This window comes from Diadema antillarum, unplaced genomic scaffold (genome assembly GCF_040938485.1).
Source record: "Diadema antillarum isolate AM-2024a unplaced genomic scaffold, OU_Dant_1.0 scf00000022, whole genome shotgun sequence".
NCBI lineage: Eukaryota > Metazoa > Echinodermata > Echinoidea > Diadematoida > Diadematidae > Diadema > Diadema antillarum.
The window spans coordinates 4,530,194-4,548,600 of record NW_027270911.1 but is presented as its reverse complement, the minus strand read 5'-3'; the positions used below and the strand labels follow the sequence as shown (position 1 = coordinate 4,548,600).

General features: G+C 39.0%; 1 protein-coding gene across 1 annotated transcript in view; it reads right to left on the bottom strand.

The window, feature by feature from the left end:
• LOC139731721 (RING finger protein 17-like) overlaps positions 1-18,110 on the bottom strand; it is a 165,849-nt gene extending 147,739 nt beyond the window's left edge. The window contains exons 1-14 of the mRNA XM_071642603.1: positions 18,050-18,110; positions 15,940-16,049; positions 15,325-15,431; positions 14,737-14,801; positions 13,976-14,126; positions 12,394-12,529; positions 9,994-10,074; positions 8,658-8,758; positions 6,998-7,113; positions 5,492-5,693; positions 4,007-4,128; positions 2,930-3,073; positions 2,068-2,229; positions 326-521 (exon numbers count right to left, since the gene is read on the bottom strand). Coding sequence (XP_071498704.1) covers positions 326-521; positions 2,068-2,229; positions 2,930-3,073; positions 4,007-4,128; positions 5,492-5,693; positions 6,998-7,113; positions 8,658-8,758; positions 9,994-10,074; positions 12,394-12,529; positions 13,976-14,126; positions 14,737-14,801; positions 15,325-15,431; positions 15,940-16,049; positions 18,050-18,110 — 1,754 coding nt within the window. The remainder of the gene's footprint in view (positions 1-325; positions 522-2,067; positions 2,230-2,929; positions 3,074-4,006; positions 4,129-5,491; positions 5,694-6,997; positions 7,114-8,657; positions 8,759-9,993; positions 10,075-12,393; positions 12,530-13,975; positions 14,127-14,736; positions 14,802-15,324; positions 15,432-15,939; positions 16,050-18,049) is intronic.
• Positions 18,111-18,407: the final 297 nt, after the last annotated feature.

Genomic DNA, 18,407 nt, shown 5'->3' with positions numbered 1-18,407 from the left:
CCTGGGCGACGAATATTGACTGCGCATGCGTACGAGTGGGATCTCATATTAACTCACACTCCTATTACTCAAATAATAAAAATCAAACTTCAAACAGGTAAGTTCTCGTTTAATTTATTTATTTTATTTATTTATTTATTTTCTTTTTTGGTGGAAAAGCATTATGTTGTAACACCTCTCCTGCAACAGACATTATGGGAAAAACAGTATTTTCCATGAAACCTGCAGTATTTTTGGAGAAAAGAAAGAAAAGCAACAAAATACTTCAAAAACTTCGCAGATGGCATCACCTCTTCTGAAAACTCTCTCTGTGACCGAGACTCACCTTGAGATTGGAACCCATTCTGAATTGCCATAGTCAATGTAGACGACCTCGACCTGATGTTCCTCCTCTTCCCCATCATCTCCTCCTCCTCCCCCATGGAGTGCCATGCCCCCATTCTGCAGCGATGCAGGGATGGTCTTAATTATGGCCCGGTACCACTGGTCGTCCACGGAGAACTTGCTGCAGCAACGCAAGCCTGATCACAAACCACACAAGATGAAACAAGCCCACATGCTATTAACCCGTTGAGGACGGGTTGATTTTGTTATCTAAACATGCATTTCCAATAGACACCTGCCTAAGTATACTCGGGACTCATCTTCAATGGGTTAAGAGGGAAACACTACTATTCCATGTCCAAGATGGCATGAATTGAAATGGCTATTAAGTCAAACACTAAAATGATGAACATTTTATAAAACCTTGACAGAGAATCCAAAGATAAAGAAAGATTGGAGTGACACATGTTTTAATGACACAGAGATAGGAGTAGCAATCATATACCATACAAACAAGATGAGGTGAGCCTCAATTCAAATGAGTGTATCACTGGATTGCATACAAAATTGCAACTGGCTGTAAGTCCATGAAATCTTATTTGTTTCTTGACATGTCAAGGCTTGAGAATATATATTCCATGAAAGGACAACTAATATCAGCATTTTCATTTTCACTTCAATCTTCAAGACATTACTAGAAATGTTTGAAGGACGGTTTTTCACATTTCAATTACATCCTCACACAAGGTATCCTCAGACAAATTGTTCTTCTACATCCCCAATACCATAAAAGCTCTTTGATAAACAACTGATTCTTCAAACAAACTTAGAAATGTACTGGTAGTATACCAGTATACACCAGTCGGTCATTTACAACTCTGTAAACTAGAAAGCACTCTGAGAGCTCAGACCTCCGCCAAGCATGCAGCTCATTTCCACCACTGATCTTGTTCTTCCACAGAGATATCAGTGATTTCCACCCATATAGATACGTACCGCCCGATTTCCTAATATAGAAGCCTTTGTTACGTCACAAACCCTCAGCTGCACGGCGCGCCTCGCCCTAGCAGAAACTAGAGCACGCACTTTAGTGTGCACATGCAAACCTCAAATATGCGCAGCCTAAACTCCCAAGTTCATTGACCCTACTTGCCAAAATATCAAAAATCCTTCATAAATTCCCCAAAAATTCTCGGATCACTACCAAAAGTTAATCGTTTGTTATTTGTGTCATTCTCAACCTTTCCTGCAAGTTTCATCCCAATCCGTTCTCTACCTTTTGAGTTATTTTGCACACGGACAAACGAACTAACGAAATAACGAACAAACCAACGGTAACGAAAACATAACCTCCTCCCTTGGCGGAGGTAATTGACAAAAGCTAGGAGTAACAATCTGCAAAAAGACTACTTTATTCCCCGAACATTTTGGGAGGTGCTATTCGCAAAATTTATTAAAGACACAAAAAAATATTGACTCTGATCCCGATGTGGATGTGATGTACGCGTGTACATTTCTCCTTTCAGTACAGCACTCTACGATCCCGAATTTAACCACTCGCAATATCGTTGTGAATGCCTGATTCGCGAAAATCTAGACTTGCAAAACATATGGTGTATAAAGTATACATGTACATCACTAGCTCATTTATAACTGTAAATTGACAAAAGCTAGAAGTAACAATCTGTACAGAGAGAACCTGATGAAGACTGCATTTTTTTTTTCTTTGTGATCAGAACTAACCTGGGACTAGAGGATCTGGCATTCGCTTCTTCTTGTCCTCGCTCTCACACAGCTTGTTCAGCACCTTCATCACCTTGGCAAGTTGGGCTCTTTCTGACTTCCGCTGAACGTAGAAACAGGCTGGCGACTTTATGTGCACTACATATACAAGCTCTTTAGTGGCTGAAATCAAGATCACATGACAGAAATGTTCCGAGCTGACAGAAATGTTCAGAGTTAGACAGAAAATGAGAACAGCAGTCTTGTTTTTAGTGATTTCTAAGTAATTGAAATGTCTGATCAACATAATGCAATTCTACCCAATAATCCAGAGGGATGTAAGAATGGTTCTTCAAATCCTTTCCTTCAACAGGCACTTCAGCGAAACTTATTCTCTAAGTCACTGCAGACAGTCAAAATGTGTACTTAATGTGTGAAATCAAACATCACAGATTATCAAACTGGAAATATTTCCTTATGACACTGGAAATAAATGAAATAATGATCATATTTCCAGACCGGTATGATCCAACCTTACGGTTGAGGAGGAAAAATAGGAATGGAGTGTAACAATGGAGCAACTGTCTTGCTTGCTTCTATAAGGCAAATAAATAAGATTTTCCTCAACTGAAATCTACAGTCCACTTTCTGTATACGCTGAATATTTTGTGAGGTTTTTATTTTTAGCGAATTTTGAGAGTCACGTTTTATTCAAGAAATTAAAGACACACAAAAATATTGACTCTGATCTCTTTATGAATGTGACGTATGCATATACATTTCTCTATTTGGTACTCCACAATCGCGAATCTAACCACTCGCAAAATCGTTGGGACGTTCCGATTTGCGAAAATTTAGACTCGCTATACAGTACTACACTTACCAGTTGAGGGTAATTTTACAGCTTTGAGGGGTGGGGCTCTGGCTGAAGGAGAGTTGTTGGATTTCTTGGCTGTCTGCTGAGTGGGAGCTGGCGTGTGGTTGCTAAGAGCGGTCTTCGGTTCAGCTGCGTCTCTGCGTTTTGGACCTGTGACAGATTCAAACAGAAGTGAAAGAAAAGCATGTTTAAACCCAGACATTAAACAAACAAACAGACAAAGAACAATGCATATTCACTTCACACAGGCTTCTCATAAAACATTGTCAAATAGTCAAATACTTCATTGCATATAGCTTTTGAGGATTAGAGGATTAGACCAAGGACTGTAAATCACAAGGCTCCTGGTTTGAATCCCCTAGCTGCAGTGGTTGTGTCACTTAGTCAAGACACTTTATCCTCATTGCTTAAACCTTCATAGGGAACATCTAGGTGCTAGGTTCTATGATTGCTTGCCTGCAAATGTTCAATGCGTAATGAACAGTCCCTTTAGAAAATACATTCATATGAAATCAATAATGGCAATATACGAACGTAGAGTTTTTAGAGACGACCAGCACTTGAAATTCAACATGACAGCGCAAACTCATTTCGACCTGTACAATCTGCTTGTTTACAATTTTCTGAACCACACCAGTAGGTTTATGTCAAATACATCTACATAAATAACCATATAGGTCATAAGCTACAAATCTAAGCAAAAGCATTTAAAAGTTTAATTTTATTTCCTATTTATTTGTACATTTCCTACTATGAAATACTTGGAAAAAATGAGTTATATGGCTTACCACGTCCATCTAGAATCAATAGCATAATTTGACTCTACACATTACATCCTTGAAAAAGTTTGTCAAAAAGAATCAACCACTCTTTTGGAAGTAGGTGGTTTCACAGTACACCATGAATTCTCTCTTAGATCCACAAGTGATCCTGAAAAGGACCTACTTGGGACCACACTCAAATTCAAGAAAAAAAAATCAAACATAGTGTTCCATGAAACCACCTACTACCAAATGTTCCAACCACTATGGAAACCTTCAAAGAAAATCCTTTCAATCCATCATCATCATGAAGACAACATACCTTTGATTTCTGTTTTCCCACTTCCCGAGACGGTGAAAAGCTTGGAGTTGTTCAGAATTGTGTCGGGAATGTCCTTGAGCTCGAACCCTTCCGGTAACTCCTCTGCAGTCTTTAAGTCCCAACTTGCCAGATTAGAGGAGACATTAAGAAAAAAATGAAAACATTTTCTTTACAATTGTCAAGAAGTTAATCACAAGCACAATGGAAACTAACTTTTTAATGCTTCTTTGAATTCTCCAAAATCATATGATTGCTCTTGGATGGAACTGAATCAATGTCATGAGTAGGTCTTAATCAGTTGACAGTAAAATTTGTCTACGCACTCGTAACAGCAGATTTTCTCACTTGATTTTCAATACCACACACCACCTGCAGCCATGATACTGACCTAGGGTACACTATACCGCTAGCATTCTTGGTGAGCCAGGTCACAAGTGCACAGTTCTAATAATTGGTCAGCAGTGTAAATAATACTTTCTAGCTGTGTTCATCTTAATGTACAGAGTGATGCTGTTTTCTATATATATATTCTATATTTTTCCACAATGTTAAACCGAACGTAAGTGATGTACACAGTAATAGTAAATAGGTAGAGTGAAATTTGCGTTGTGATTGGTTGGATAGTATCACGTGATTGTGCAAAAATTCCGGTATAGTGGCACGACTGTGCCACTATACCGAACGCTTACAGTGCGTGCCTACGCTTTATGTACGCAGAGATTCGCGCAGGGCCTAGGGAGGGACGTAGTAGGACAAGGCCAAGCATTTCAACTTATGCGCGCGTAGAGCACTGGACACAAAATGTAGGAGTTTATACGCGAGTCTGCACTGTGATGTGCAATACGCATATGCGGCTGTATTAGCGTCGCGCGCTAGCTGTGTACGTAAACTACAGTAGGTTGCGGTTAACTCTGCGTGCAACAAGTGCAGTGTCGGCGGTACGGTGAGTCTTGTTAGATCTAAATTAGGGCCTAGACCTACGGAAAATACATTTAGATCGAGGGACCTATTTACTATAACAATTAGTGCATGTTCTATTGATGCACCAGTACTGGACTATAGAACTCCAAATACTAAATTATCGCGAGTGCTGTTTTGTTTCACCGAGGCCACAGGCCGAGGTGAATAGAACTGCACGAGGGATAATTTAGTATTTGTCGTTCTCTAATTCAGTATAGTGCATCATTGAGCATGCACTATCTGTATATTAGTACCCTTACCAGACATCTAAGCTGGAGTTCTACAAAAATTGTATTCTCCTCATATTATGCGCAGGATTACGGGCCAGCAGGGAGAAGAGTGGTTGATTTCTCATATTCCCATCTTTGGTAAATGGCTATTGGACTTGCGTGTTAAAAACCAGGGGAATATAGCATCCAGGCACTTGAGCTCCCAGTAAGGAAAATTTACTGTTGATGAGTCATGTGCTTCTAATTCTAAAGAGAGCACTAATGATGGACAGGCATTTAAATGGGAGCCACCTACCTGAGCGTGTTTCCAGTCTCAATGGCACCCAGTGTCTTCAAGCTCTCTGTAATGTCGTCAGGAGGCGAGAACGAGATTTCTTTCTCCGACCCACCCTTACTGACCACATGGCAGGGGAGCTCAGCGGAGGAGTTCAGGATGTCGATCATCTCTGTTAGGTTCGGTTCTGGCCCCGAATTATCCTTGAAGGCACTGGCCACATCTGGATCAGAGACAGATTAAAGAGAACCTTATCTTAAAAAAACAGTAGCCTTGAAGTGAAAGTTCACTTTTGAACGGGAACATTTTTATCTCAAAGACAATAGCTCTAAATTGCAATTTCACTTTGAGGACATTTTCAAAAGGTCCCTTTCAGAGATTCTCATGGATTGGGCCACATCCAATACACATGTAGATAGGCCAGACAAGTTTCTCTTAACGCTTTGTGTGTCAATTTGACCCCCCCCCCCACCCCCCCCCCCCCCCCCCCCCCTTCAGATCTCGGCCGCCGATCATGCGATCGCCGCGAAATTTTGCCTAAAGATAGAACTAGATGTCAACTACAAGATTACATGGTCATACAATAGAAAAATATCGCCTTTCTATTTTTAAAAAATCAATTATGCAAATTTATGCATGAAATCATATTTTCACCTATAACTCCATTAAAAAGACTAAAGGATTGCTAAATTTTTGTGTCAGAATTCCTCAAGACACATCAAACAATTTTGTTGTAAAAAAAAGCACAATCAAAACCAATTTCTTTTGTTTTTTTATTGTTTTGTTAATTTCTTATGTATTTTATTGTTTTTTCGACCTTTTGTTTTTCTATTGTGTTTTTGCCAAAATTTGTTGCAGGCACTTTTTCAAGCTTATCTACACTAGAATTGATTAATTTCTATGGTTAAAAGTTGAAATAATCTAATTTATATCAATTTAACCAAAAAACGTAATTTGCATTGGATTTGCACACGATATCATGAATTTGAGCCGTTTTCGGGTTGACATGCATATGCAAAACATTACATAACTTCAGAATGGTGTACCCGGACGTCGCAAATTTGGTCTCAAAATATGCGGGAGACTTCAATGAAAAAAGTCATGAAACGACGCGGCAAAATCTTTGCGCGTTGGGGAATTGTGGTGCGAAACGTCGAGGGGGGTCGATTTGACCCCCCCCCCCAAGTTAAAATAGGGTTAAAGCACTACTGCTAGGATTTTGTTTCATCTGCAAATGGTAAATTATGCCTTTAACCTTTTGTCACAATGGCCTTCTTGTTAGACCAAGAAATTTTGTTATAGCTGAGTGGGGCTGGCTGACTTACATTCGGTCCAGTTTGGAGGAATCATCTGAATGCTTACGAAAAAGCATGGCAAGTACTGGCTATGAGCCAGGGCACGCCAAGGATCGAGCGGGCTGTTTGATATCGAAAGATGTGTGCTGGTAATGGCAAATTTCACTACATCCATTTTAATACAGCACATTGTTTATCACAGTGGTGAAATAACTAGAATAGCGCCCTCTACCTGACATGACGGTCTCTAGTCTGCTGATGTTGTTCTTCACGCTCCGCCCCATCTGTTGGAGCAGATCTAGCCGATTCGACTCCAGGGAATCGAGCTCGTGCAAGAGCAGGCTCTCCCTGAATGTATTTAAGGGTGTGTGTGTGATGGGGAAGGGGGGTTCAGAAACAGATCAGAGAAGGTTGTAATTAATAATAACAGGTTCCAGCAATGTGCGAGGCAAGAATGAAATCTTAAAAATGCAATACCACAACATTTGTGCAAAAGTCTGCCAAAGACACAAAATTAAACATGATACCCTCCATGTGCCACAGTCACAAATCTCTTTCAACAACAACAACAACAACAACAACAACAACAGCATGGTCAGCAGAACTGAAAAAAAAAATCACAGGCATATTTTTAAAAATATAATAATGTTTATCACCTTCAAGATGTTTCTGGAAAACTAAATTGAATAAGATGAGAATCAGCTGATGTTGACTAGCTACATTTAAGATCATATCGGCTGAATAAGGTGATTAAGTCACTTGTACACAGAAGTCATTACTTATCACATATACAGAGTATGACCAAAACAATCTAAAATGTCACACAAACAGGAAGGGCTTAGCTACCATACAGCTACACAAGGATTTTCACATATACAGTACATTTACACAGATCTTGTGGCTAAAGTGACCTGAACGGATTTCATGTACTTGCTCGCAAAAAAGAATGGATATGTCTCCTGATTTTTGGTCATTTTGTATCACATAACAAGAACAACACAGTGATGAACATTCAGTTACTTAATAGATGAAGTCCAAAACTAGCATCATGAAGTCAATAAGATGAGGGCACACTTTGTTTTTTAACTTGAGAAAGTGGGGGCAATGCACAGATTTGTGAACAATTCATACAAATTTTGACAGATTTGGCAAAGAAACTGCAGTCACAAACTTTATATCTGCTCTCAAGATGTCCTGTCAGATATGTTTAGTGATTTTTAACTTGTTGAAGGCGTAACTAGTCCCCAAGTATTCTTGGGCTGGGATAAAAGTGATATGTGTGTTATAGGAAAAACAGTCCATCTTCCATGGGTTGAAGTTTGCAGCATACATCTTCCCTCCATAATCTGTTCATATTTGGTGATGTTTGTGTCTATGTTGATTTTCTTTTGTTGTTGTTGTTGTTGTTTAATACTGCAGCTTGCTCCTGGCCTAGCATGAAAACTGGGTGATTCCCTTTAATTACTTTCTGAGCCACTGACACGATACAGGATAAAATTTCCAATGGCTTCTGGTTGAGGTAAAAATGCCTCAAGATTTACCGCCATTATAATCAGGAGAAGGGAATAAGGTTGTCAAGATTCTTTGATATAGGACCAACCTGCACTGCAGGACAGAATGAAAGGAAATTACTGTATATGCCAAATATTTCGCGAGGTTTTTATTTCTGCGAATTTCGTGAGTCAGGTGCTATTCACAAAATTAAAGACATGTGAAAATATTGGTTCTGATCCCGATGTGGATGTGATGTACGCATGTATACTTCTCCGTTCAGTACAAGACTCACGATTGCGAATTTAACCACTCGCGAAATTGTTGGGAATTCCCAATTCGCGAAATATATGGTGTATACAGTAGCTTGTCAAGATCAGATTCTTGGATATGTTACCAACCTGCACTGCAGGATGGAATGCAGAACCTGGAAGCTGGATCTGACGGCTTCGGCTGCTGGTGCAGATTCTCTCTTCACTTTCTGGGAGGCTTTTTCCAGGTCCTTTACAATGGAGAGGGTCATAGAGAAAAGAAGAAAGGAAAAATTACTTCAGATCGCAATAGAAGCCTTTTATTAGGGATAGTGCCGGTGGCAGGGGCAAAAGGCAATGCTCTACCCCCTCCTCCCTCCCTTCCCCCCCCCTTTTTTTTTTGGTAGAAGTCTCAGGGCGGAACCCTCACTAGTCAACAGTAACAACAACAACAGCAAAAGACTTGCACACTGCTTAACCCGTTGAGGATGAGTCCCGAGCATATTCGTGCAAGCGTCTACGGGAAATGCGTGTTGTAGCAAAATCAAACCGTTCTCAACGGTTAAAAGGGCAGCAGTGCACTTTTGTAGATTTTCATTTTAGGTATCAAAGACTTTTGGCCAGGCATTTCGGAAGCAGAGTAAAACAAAGCATCAAGCAAAACTTGGCTGGTGACTTATATCTAGGGACTTGCATGATGAATTTATTACATGTTTGGCTGATTGCCCACCTTGCCAAGAGAACTTTTACTTTCATAACAATAAGACTTGTGTTTCTAGCCAGCAGCAGGAAGTGTGGGCTGTTGTTTTTTACTCAAGGCACATGCTTGTGATTAGGTGTGAGCAAATGACAACAAATGTTCTAAAATATTAAATGGTTAAGGTGTCCAGAAAGTTTCTGCAAAATTGAGGGAAAGAAATCGATCCAATTTGGCATAGTTACAGGCTTTTAATACTGAAAGAGAGTTTCACAACAATCCTTAAAGAAATCACAATAACCCAATTCATTCTGAGTAGGAAATACAGTATTGAAGGTCAAGGTGATACTTCAGAAGTTTCTATGTGTGTTTGAAAATAAATTTGATTCTATATATCATGGACATTTGCATTATTACATAATCATATCAAAAGCAGTGGTAAATACTCATTATTGATGCTAAACCTCTATTTTGTGTTGTTTTACAATCTGTACTTCCCTCAGGAGTATTTCACAAACAATACAATGATGGATTCTGACATAACACACTGACTTTAAACATTACACCGATTTCTAAATATTAAGTGAAAAAGGCAAATGGAACAGTGACAATGATATGATTTTTAACTGTTCTTCCATAAGGAGTATTTCACAAAAAACATGGAAATCGATTCTGACATAACACACCGACTTTAAACATTAGACTGATTTCTAAATATTGCATGACTAAGGCAAGCTGTTGGAACAGTGACAACGATGTCACAGAGTTGCGAGTTGCAATTAGGCCTACCAGCTTTGAGTAGTACAGTCGCTTCAGGACCCCCTTGGCCGTCTCAAAGGCTGGCCTAAGCCGATCCTGCACAAGTGCATTCTGTCAAATAAGAACAAAGAAACAAAGAAAGATTAATCAAAACACAGGGTGAGTTGTTCAGATGGATGGCAGACATATCAAAACAACTTTGGATCTCTGTGTGGTGGAGGGTACATTCAATTACCTTTGATGGCATGAATGAAACCCCATCTTGGTAAAACACTGCATTTCTTAACTAGAAATGTCGCTATGGCGACTGATGCCTCCGCCATAATGCATGATTCTCCCAATAGGCGTATAGTACAATGTCTTCACATGTGTGATCCATGACAGTTTCACATAACTGGCAAAATATTGATATGACAGGTTTGTCAGAAATGACTTGAATATTCACTTTCCTTGAACTGGGTTTGCTATAATTGTCAAAAAGTGCAGGTGCACATATTTGGGGAATTGAGAATTTTTACTTGAATTCTGACAGACCCTTAAGTTTATGCATTGAGTAATTTCCAAGGTATGAAGAAAGAGTTAATTACAGTACAAAATAGATTTTTTTTTTTTTTTTTTTTTTTTGGGGGGACGCATGGAAACCTGGCCTTTGACCCTTAACCTCTGACCTTTGACATTCTGGCTGGAAATTTCCTGGAGAATCTCCATGTAATGCATGTATATATTAAGTTTGAAAACTAATAATGCAAGCATTTCATATATTAGTGTATGAGGGAAACAGTAAAATATTGAGGAGTTGACCTTGACCTTTGACCCCATGACTATTGACCTACGACCCCTAAATTCCCTAGATAATCTCTGCCAGTCAGTACATGTGTATGTACCAAGTTCTATGAAGATACATTGAACCATTTGTGAGAAAAGTGATATTACAACATTTTCACCTAACCTTTGACCTTTTGACCTTTGACCTTATGACATGAAACTCTCTCTGGAGAATCTATATGCAGTAGTACATGTCTGCACCAAGTTTCAAGAAAATACCTTAGGGCATTGCATAGATATTGGGGAAATAGCAACATTTTTAGCATTTGACCTTGACCTTTTGACCTTTGACCTCTTGCCAATGTCACTAAAATCTACTCAACTAATTGTCCCATCATACATCATCCTTGGACCAAGTTTGGTGAAAGCTGCTTCATCCAGTTTTGAGTTATCACGTAAACAGATAAATTTCAGGATTTCACCTTGATCTTTGACCTTTGACCTCAGTCCGATTTCACTAAAAAACTAATCAAGTAATTGTCCCATCATACATCATCCTCTGACAAAGTTTGGTGAAATTTGCTCGATCCAGTCTTGAGTTATCGCGTAAACAGATACAATTTCATGATTTGACCTTGACCTTTGACCTTTGACCTTTGGCGGATTTCACCCAAAATCTAATCAACTAATTGCCCCATCATACTTTATACTTGGACCAAGTTTGGTAGAATTCAAGTCAATATTACTCAAGTTATCGCGTAAACAAAAGCGGACGGACGTACGGACGTACGGACGTACGGACGTACAGACGTACGGACGGACGGACAACCCGAAAACATAATGCCTCCGGTACCACTTCGTGGCGGAGGCATAAAAATAAATCTACTTTGAAATTTCAATTTGTTTACCATCAAATCTAGCTCAGAAGGCATCAAAAAATGTAGTACTAGGAGCATACATTAGGGCATTGATTCTACTTTTAATGATTTCACTGTAGGCGTGAATACCAATAGAAACAAATTGACACATATAAAACATCGCAAAAGAATGACTACATGGCTACTTGATACAGGATTACCCCTTATTACAGCACTGTGAAATTGTGTGTACAGGTCACGTGGTGTGGGCAGCAGGGAGAACATGTCAGGAGTCATACAGTCTGCAAAATCTGTCCCCCTACAAAGTAGGGGGCCATTTCACTTTTACACAGGTGTTAAAGGGATCGTACAGTTTTGGTTGAGACCTAATTTCAGGTTTCTAACATTTTTGTGTGAAATAATGAGAAACCTCTTGTGAAATATAAAAGAGTATGTTATTCCATGAGGAATTCAAGGTTTATTTTATGAAAATTGATTTTGAAATGGCTGAGATATCCAAAAAGAGCGATTCTAATAAAGTGTGGGACCCACACTTTATCACGATCACTTTGTTTTACTTTGTTTTTGGATGTTTCAGTCATTCCAAGCCCGATTTTCATCAAATAAACTTTGAATTCCTCTTAAAATGGTATGCTCTGTACTTTGTCATATTATAGTGTTTTCTTGGTTTCTCGCAAAAAGTTAAAAGCCCAATTCTCATCTCCACCAATACTGTACCTTCCCTTTAACAGGAAATGGGCAGACACATGCTTCCCCCCCCCCCCCCAACACACACATACAAACATACCTGGTCCTGTATTGGTGTAACTTGATGTCCCCGGTGGCTGCCAGTCAGGCCACAGTAGGCACAGATCGGCACATTGTCCTCTGTGCAGTAGAAGTCCTTGGGCATATTGTCATGCTCTTCACATCCGTACACTCCTCTGATTAAAAGGTAAAAGATTGCAGCGATTGTAAACCATTACACTGTGTGCCTTGTTGATCAAATTATTGATTGGATGCAAAAAAAATATCCTTCACACATAGCATGACAAAGTGAGTAGTAGATTTGCCTGCTGGTTAAAGTTTCATCGAATTTAGCCCTTGTCTGAGACTTTGGTACTAATTCACAACTAGACAGTCACGACAAAACAAGCACAAGAAGTAAAATCATAATTATGCATTTCAGAGGCAATCGAAGCCTGCTGCAAACTTTCAAATCTGATGTTTTTCAAAACTTGATTACAAAATCATTTTGCCTATCAACAAGTGACTGAAATAACATCTCAGTGAGACTGAGTGTAATCAGAACTTAGATCGGTACTGTCAAGCACTCCTGACCCCACTTCAATCTAGAAAAGCACTTGGAGAGCACAGACATCCGCCATGCAGCTGATATCTACCCATGCACACATGCTGAAAATTGCCCTATAAGTTAATATTTCCCAATGATACAGATGCTTTTTTAGTGCCCCACACTTTACCTCATCAGCTTACTGCATGCTGTGCCTCAAGCACATGCTCTAGTGCATGTATGCACACCTCTGAGTAATCTGTATAATTACCCAAATTTAATCATCTGTTCCTTGTGTCATCACCAACTTTTCCTGTTAGTTGCATCCAAATTTGTTCACAATCTTTTGATTAATTTTACAAACAGGCAGACAGACCAACACCATCAAAAACATAACATTTTTGGTGGAGTTAATACATACCATTAATACCAATCAGTATGTACAATACCATAAACTTCACTGTTCACATATAAAATGAATTCTCCTTCGTTCATCAAACTCTCATATCACACTTTTTTTTTTTTTTTTTTTGGGGGGGGGGGGGGATCTTCCCCTTCAATCCATATCATTACTACATCCCTGGTCAAGTGTTCCTACAGCTATAGCAATAGTACTGTAATCAAATCCATAACTTTGGTCTAGCAGTCTGCTGATGAATTAAAGGGATGGTATAGTATTGGTTGAGATGACGATCCAGCTTTAACTTTTAGCAAGACACTTATAAATCACTTTATGAAATGTTAAAGAGCGTACAATTCTCAGAGCAATATAATGTTTACTTGATGAAAATCGGTTCTGAAATGACTTTGATATCCAAAAACAAAGTAAAATAAAGCAATCCTAATAAAAGGTGGGTCCCACCATTTATTAGGATTGCTTAGTTTTGGATATCTCAGCTATTTAAAAACCAAATTTCCTCATATAAACTTTGAATTCCTCTTAGAATTGTATGCTCAAAACTTATATTTCATAAGAGGTTTCTCTTTATCAAAAAAAAAAAATTATCATCAAAAGAAGAACTTTGGAAACCTAAAGCCCCATCTCAACCGAAACTGTACCAGTCCTTTTAAATCACCATTGACAGCATCAACTTACATTTGGATTTGGATGCGCTTATGAGGGCTCTTGCTCTTGGAGTTGCCATGGTGGAGCTTGGACCAGCACTTCTCACAGAACTCCTGGTCACATTGTTCACATTTACATGTGGCCGACTCCTGGGAGCACTCTTCACACAGTGGTCTACCACCTGTGCAGAAAGAAGGGAAATAATGCACAATGTAACATGAATGGGACTAAGGCATTGGTAACATAATGACATAAACATACACTAACACCTACACCACGTTGTAGCAGTGGGACTGTCCACCAGAATATCACTAGCCTTGGGCAACATCACGTCATATGTTTATATATGTAGTTTCCGATGCTTTTTTGTTTTCCATCTAACCTGTTATTCAATTGACTTTATAAAAGGATTTCAGTCAGCGCCACAGTATCTCTTCCACCATGCACACACACACACACAGAAACATACATACACAGGATTGTCAATGTGATTGGTAGTATTGAAAGCCGACTGGTTGTTTCTGAAAAATGCTTTGATTATTAGCATAAATCTAATTTTGAGTATTCATGGTTAGCCTAAGGAACATCACACATTTGCAGTCACATATACCCCTTATGAACAGATACTGTAAACGGTGTGTAAAATTGGCAAATGATGTTTTTCTGAGATCTCCAAACAGTTTCCTCACAAGCTTTTGCATCTAAAAGTAAGAGGGCTGACAGTCAATATCATCACCAGTCTCCATACTGTACAACAAAAATAACTAAGAGACAGGCAGAATTACATGTACCTTTCAGCGATTTCCCTTCAAACTTTTCTGGACTTGGTCTGGCCTGGAATTCCACTCTATGGGTACTAAAGTAAAAAGCAAAGCATACTCACAGAATGGTCATCAGACAGCTTGACAGACAGAAAAAATAGTGGAAAACAATGTGACTTTGCATTCATTATATCAGTGCAGCATATTTTTGTGAATTTCCCATTTGAAAAATCATAGAATTTTCTCCTGTGTTACCATCTTAGTTCTGTTTTAAAGCTCTCAAACGTTTTCCCACGTGTTCATTGCTATATCATAATAAATTGCTAAAAATTTCACAAACCTTTGAAAAAAAATCGTTAACTTTGATTTTTTTTAAAAATCAAGTCAATTATGTAATAAATAGTTCAGCCTTTGCAAACTTTTTGCTATAAAGTAGATTGAATTTAAAAGAAAAAAAATCTTTGAGGGACAAAAAGCAAAATTCTACATTACTCATACCTGATCATCCTAACTGAAATTCGACTGTTGGCTGTTAAACTAGCCTGCAGTCAACTGTAACATGGAAAGGAGCACTTTTCTTTTATGTGATGGAATTTTGAATGAAATGTGCATTCTTACAAAGGATCTGGTGCCTTGTTGAATGCCCATGTTGCGAGTCCAAGGGCGTAGAAATCTGTCAAGAGATCCTTCAAACTGGCATCTCCCATTGGCACAGGTGTTGAGGACTGCAAGACACAATCAAAGTTCAATTTGGCATCAAGTCCCAGTTGTTAATAAATGAAGAGAGTAGATCACTGCCAAGTTTTCAAGATCAGACCCAAAACAAGAAATCTATGAATGGAATATTGATACTTCCACTGTTGTCACAAAAAAAAACAGCAACTAAATATCTATATGCAAATTAAGAGGTGACAACATAGAATAACCCAACAAGTCTCTTGTTGACTAAACACAAATCTTTAATCAATTCACTTTTGTGACATGAAATCAACAAGGAACTCTCTTGTTTAGTTGTCTCCTTCAAATCAATTTCATAATTCTCAAAGAAAACCTAGCAGTTACAAGTGGTGGTATTTTGGTAAAGTTTCAACTCTGAAATCAGATGCTTGCATTTCATAATCAATTCCTATTTTGCTTTTAGGAGTAGTGAATGAAAATGACGGTATGTCACATGTTTAAAGAGGAGCAAAGACAAAAGGAGAACATTCATGAGGTGATCCTAAGCTTTCTCACCTTACACTGGGGACAGACCAACTCATGTTTTAGTAGCTTCTGGATCCTGGACAGGCAAGCTCTGCAGAACGTGTGGCCACATTGCAGGATCAGGGGTTGTAATGCACCACCTAGAAAGAATTAAACAAAAAAAATGTATAGATAAAACTAACAGCAGTGGACATATTACATATGGTAGAGAACACCAAGTAATGATTCATCATGGTAATTGTTATTCTGACAATACAAGACGGCATTGCACTCAGTTCAGAATATTCCCATATCATGTCAAACTAGAAATGTCGCTATGGCGACTGGTATGCCTCCGCCATAATGCATGATTCTCCTAATAGGTCTATACTCAGTAGTACATGTGGACAATGTGTGATTACATTTTCACAAAATTGGCAAATTATTAAAATGACATGTTTGTCACAAATGTATTGAATGTTTACCTTCCTTGACCTATGTTTAATTGGATGAATAGGAGAGCATGTATTTGGGGATTTAAGAACTTTAACTTGACTTTGACCATTTCATAAGTTTATGCACTGAGTAATTTTCAAGGTATGGAGAAAAAGCGCAATTTCTGTATTGAACAGTAAATTGTTATCATTTTCATCTGGCCTTTGATTTATAAGAGAAGCACTGTCAGGCAGAACATACATAAATTCAGCATGTACTAAGTTTCAAGATAACTTGAGCCACTTCCGAGATATGGAGAAAAAAGTAAGTTCAGCACTTTCACTTGATCTTTGACCTTTTGACCTTTGACCTTCTTGGCAAAAAAAAATCCCAGAGAATCTCTATTGGGTTAGACATGCATACATCAAGTTTTTAAAAAAATATATCCTGCTGGCATTGCATAAATATAAGGAAAATAGTACGATTTTGAAGTATTGCCCTTGACCTTTGACCCCTGACCTTTGACCCCATGAACCCTAAATTCCCTAGATAACCACTGCCAGTCAGTAGATGCATATACACTATGTTCCATGAAGATACCTTGAACAATTTCCAAGATACAGAGAAAAAAGTGAAATTTTAACATTTTACTTGACCTTTTGACCTTTGACCTTTTGACCTCATGACCCCAAACTTTCACCAGAGAATCTTAATTGGGTAGTACATGTATACACTAAGTTTCAAGAAAATATCTTCAGGCATTGCATAGATATGGGGGAAATAGTAAAATTTTAAGCATTTGACCTTGACCTTTTGACCTTTGACCTTGAGCATGTGCACCCAAAAGTTGATAGGCACAACTTCACCCCCTAATACACATACATGCCAAGTTTCATTAGGATACCTCAAAAGGTTTTGGTAGTTACCCTGTCCACAAAATTCATTACGGACGGACGGAAGGACGGACGGACGGACGGAAGGACGGACGGACGGACGGACGGACGGACGGACGGACGGACGGACAACCCGAAAACATAATGCCTCCGGCACCACTTCGTGGCGGAGGCATAAAAATGATAAATTTACTTCATACATTTCAATAAAAGCCTAGACCCCTACTCAATAATTGACAATATCTTGTAAAAGCCCTCTCTTATGACAATGTGTATGAGCAGTTCTGTCAGTCTGAAAGAAGCCACATGCGCAGTGCAATGGGCGCAGACACAGCACACTCAGGTACCCTGCCCCACCAATCATTTCGTACAAAAGGTTGAGGTAACCCCTAGGCCCTGAAGTTACAGATGCACACCTCTCTCAATACACCACAAGAACCGATCAATTGGACTTGAACTTCATGCACAATGAATAACTCAATAAGTTCTAAAATTATTTCAGAATGAGAGTCGACACCAGGCGGGCACTGGTTAAATGTAAATTTTTAGACAGGCACAACTGCCACAAGTAAGGCAAGGGCCAGTACAAGTAAAGCCAAGCAAGGAATACGTTTACAAATACAATGTAAATTATGATGAAGCTTTTCTCGCGCCAATTTCTCATTTTCTGGAATAAAAAAAAAGAACAGCCAATCAATATGATCTAACGTTTGGGGCCTGTCATGATTATTATTAACACACAGAAAGACACATATAATTTACAAGCACTGCACTCGACAAGTACAACTGATACAAAGATGAGTGAGATGGAGTCACCAAGTCACATGGTGTACCTTGATATCGCTGTCCAGCGTATTCACGGCGGCAATTTGGGCATCTCGGCGCTCGAAACATCCTTGCTGTTGTGTTGTCACATGTGTTTCAAGCTCAATAAACAACGTTGTTAGGTCGTTTAGTACTAGTAGTGCACTACCATACCAGCTCGATGGATATGGAACTGGTGATATGGATGGAGTTTGTAGTCACTCGTCACGCAGCTTCATTAGTTCACTGAGCTAACTTAGATGTCTGTAACGATGCAGCAGTAACGCCAACGAAAATTATTAGCTTTAATGCGAGTTGTTGAGTTCAACTTCAGAGTCAGGAATCGTATCCGGGCGCTAGTCTACTTTGTAACCGTGATAGCAAAAC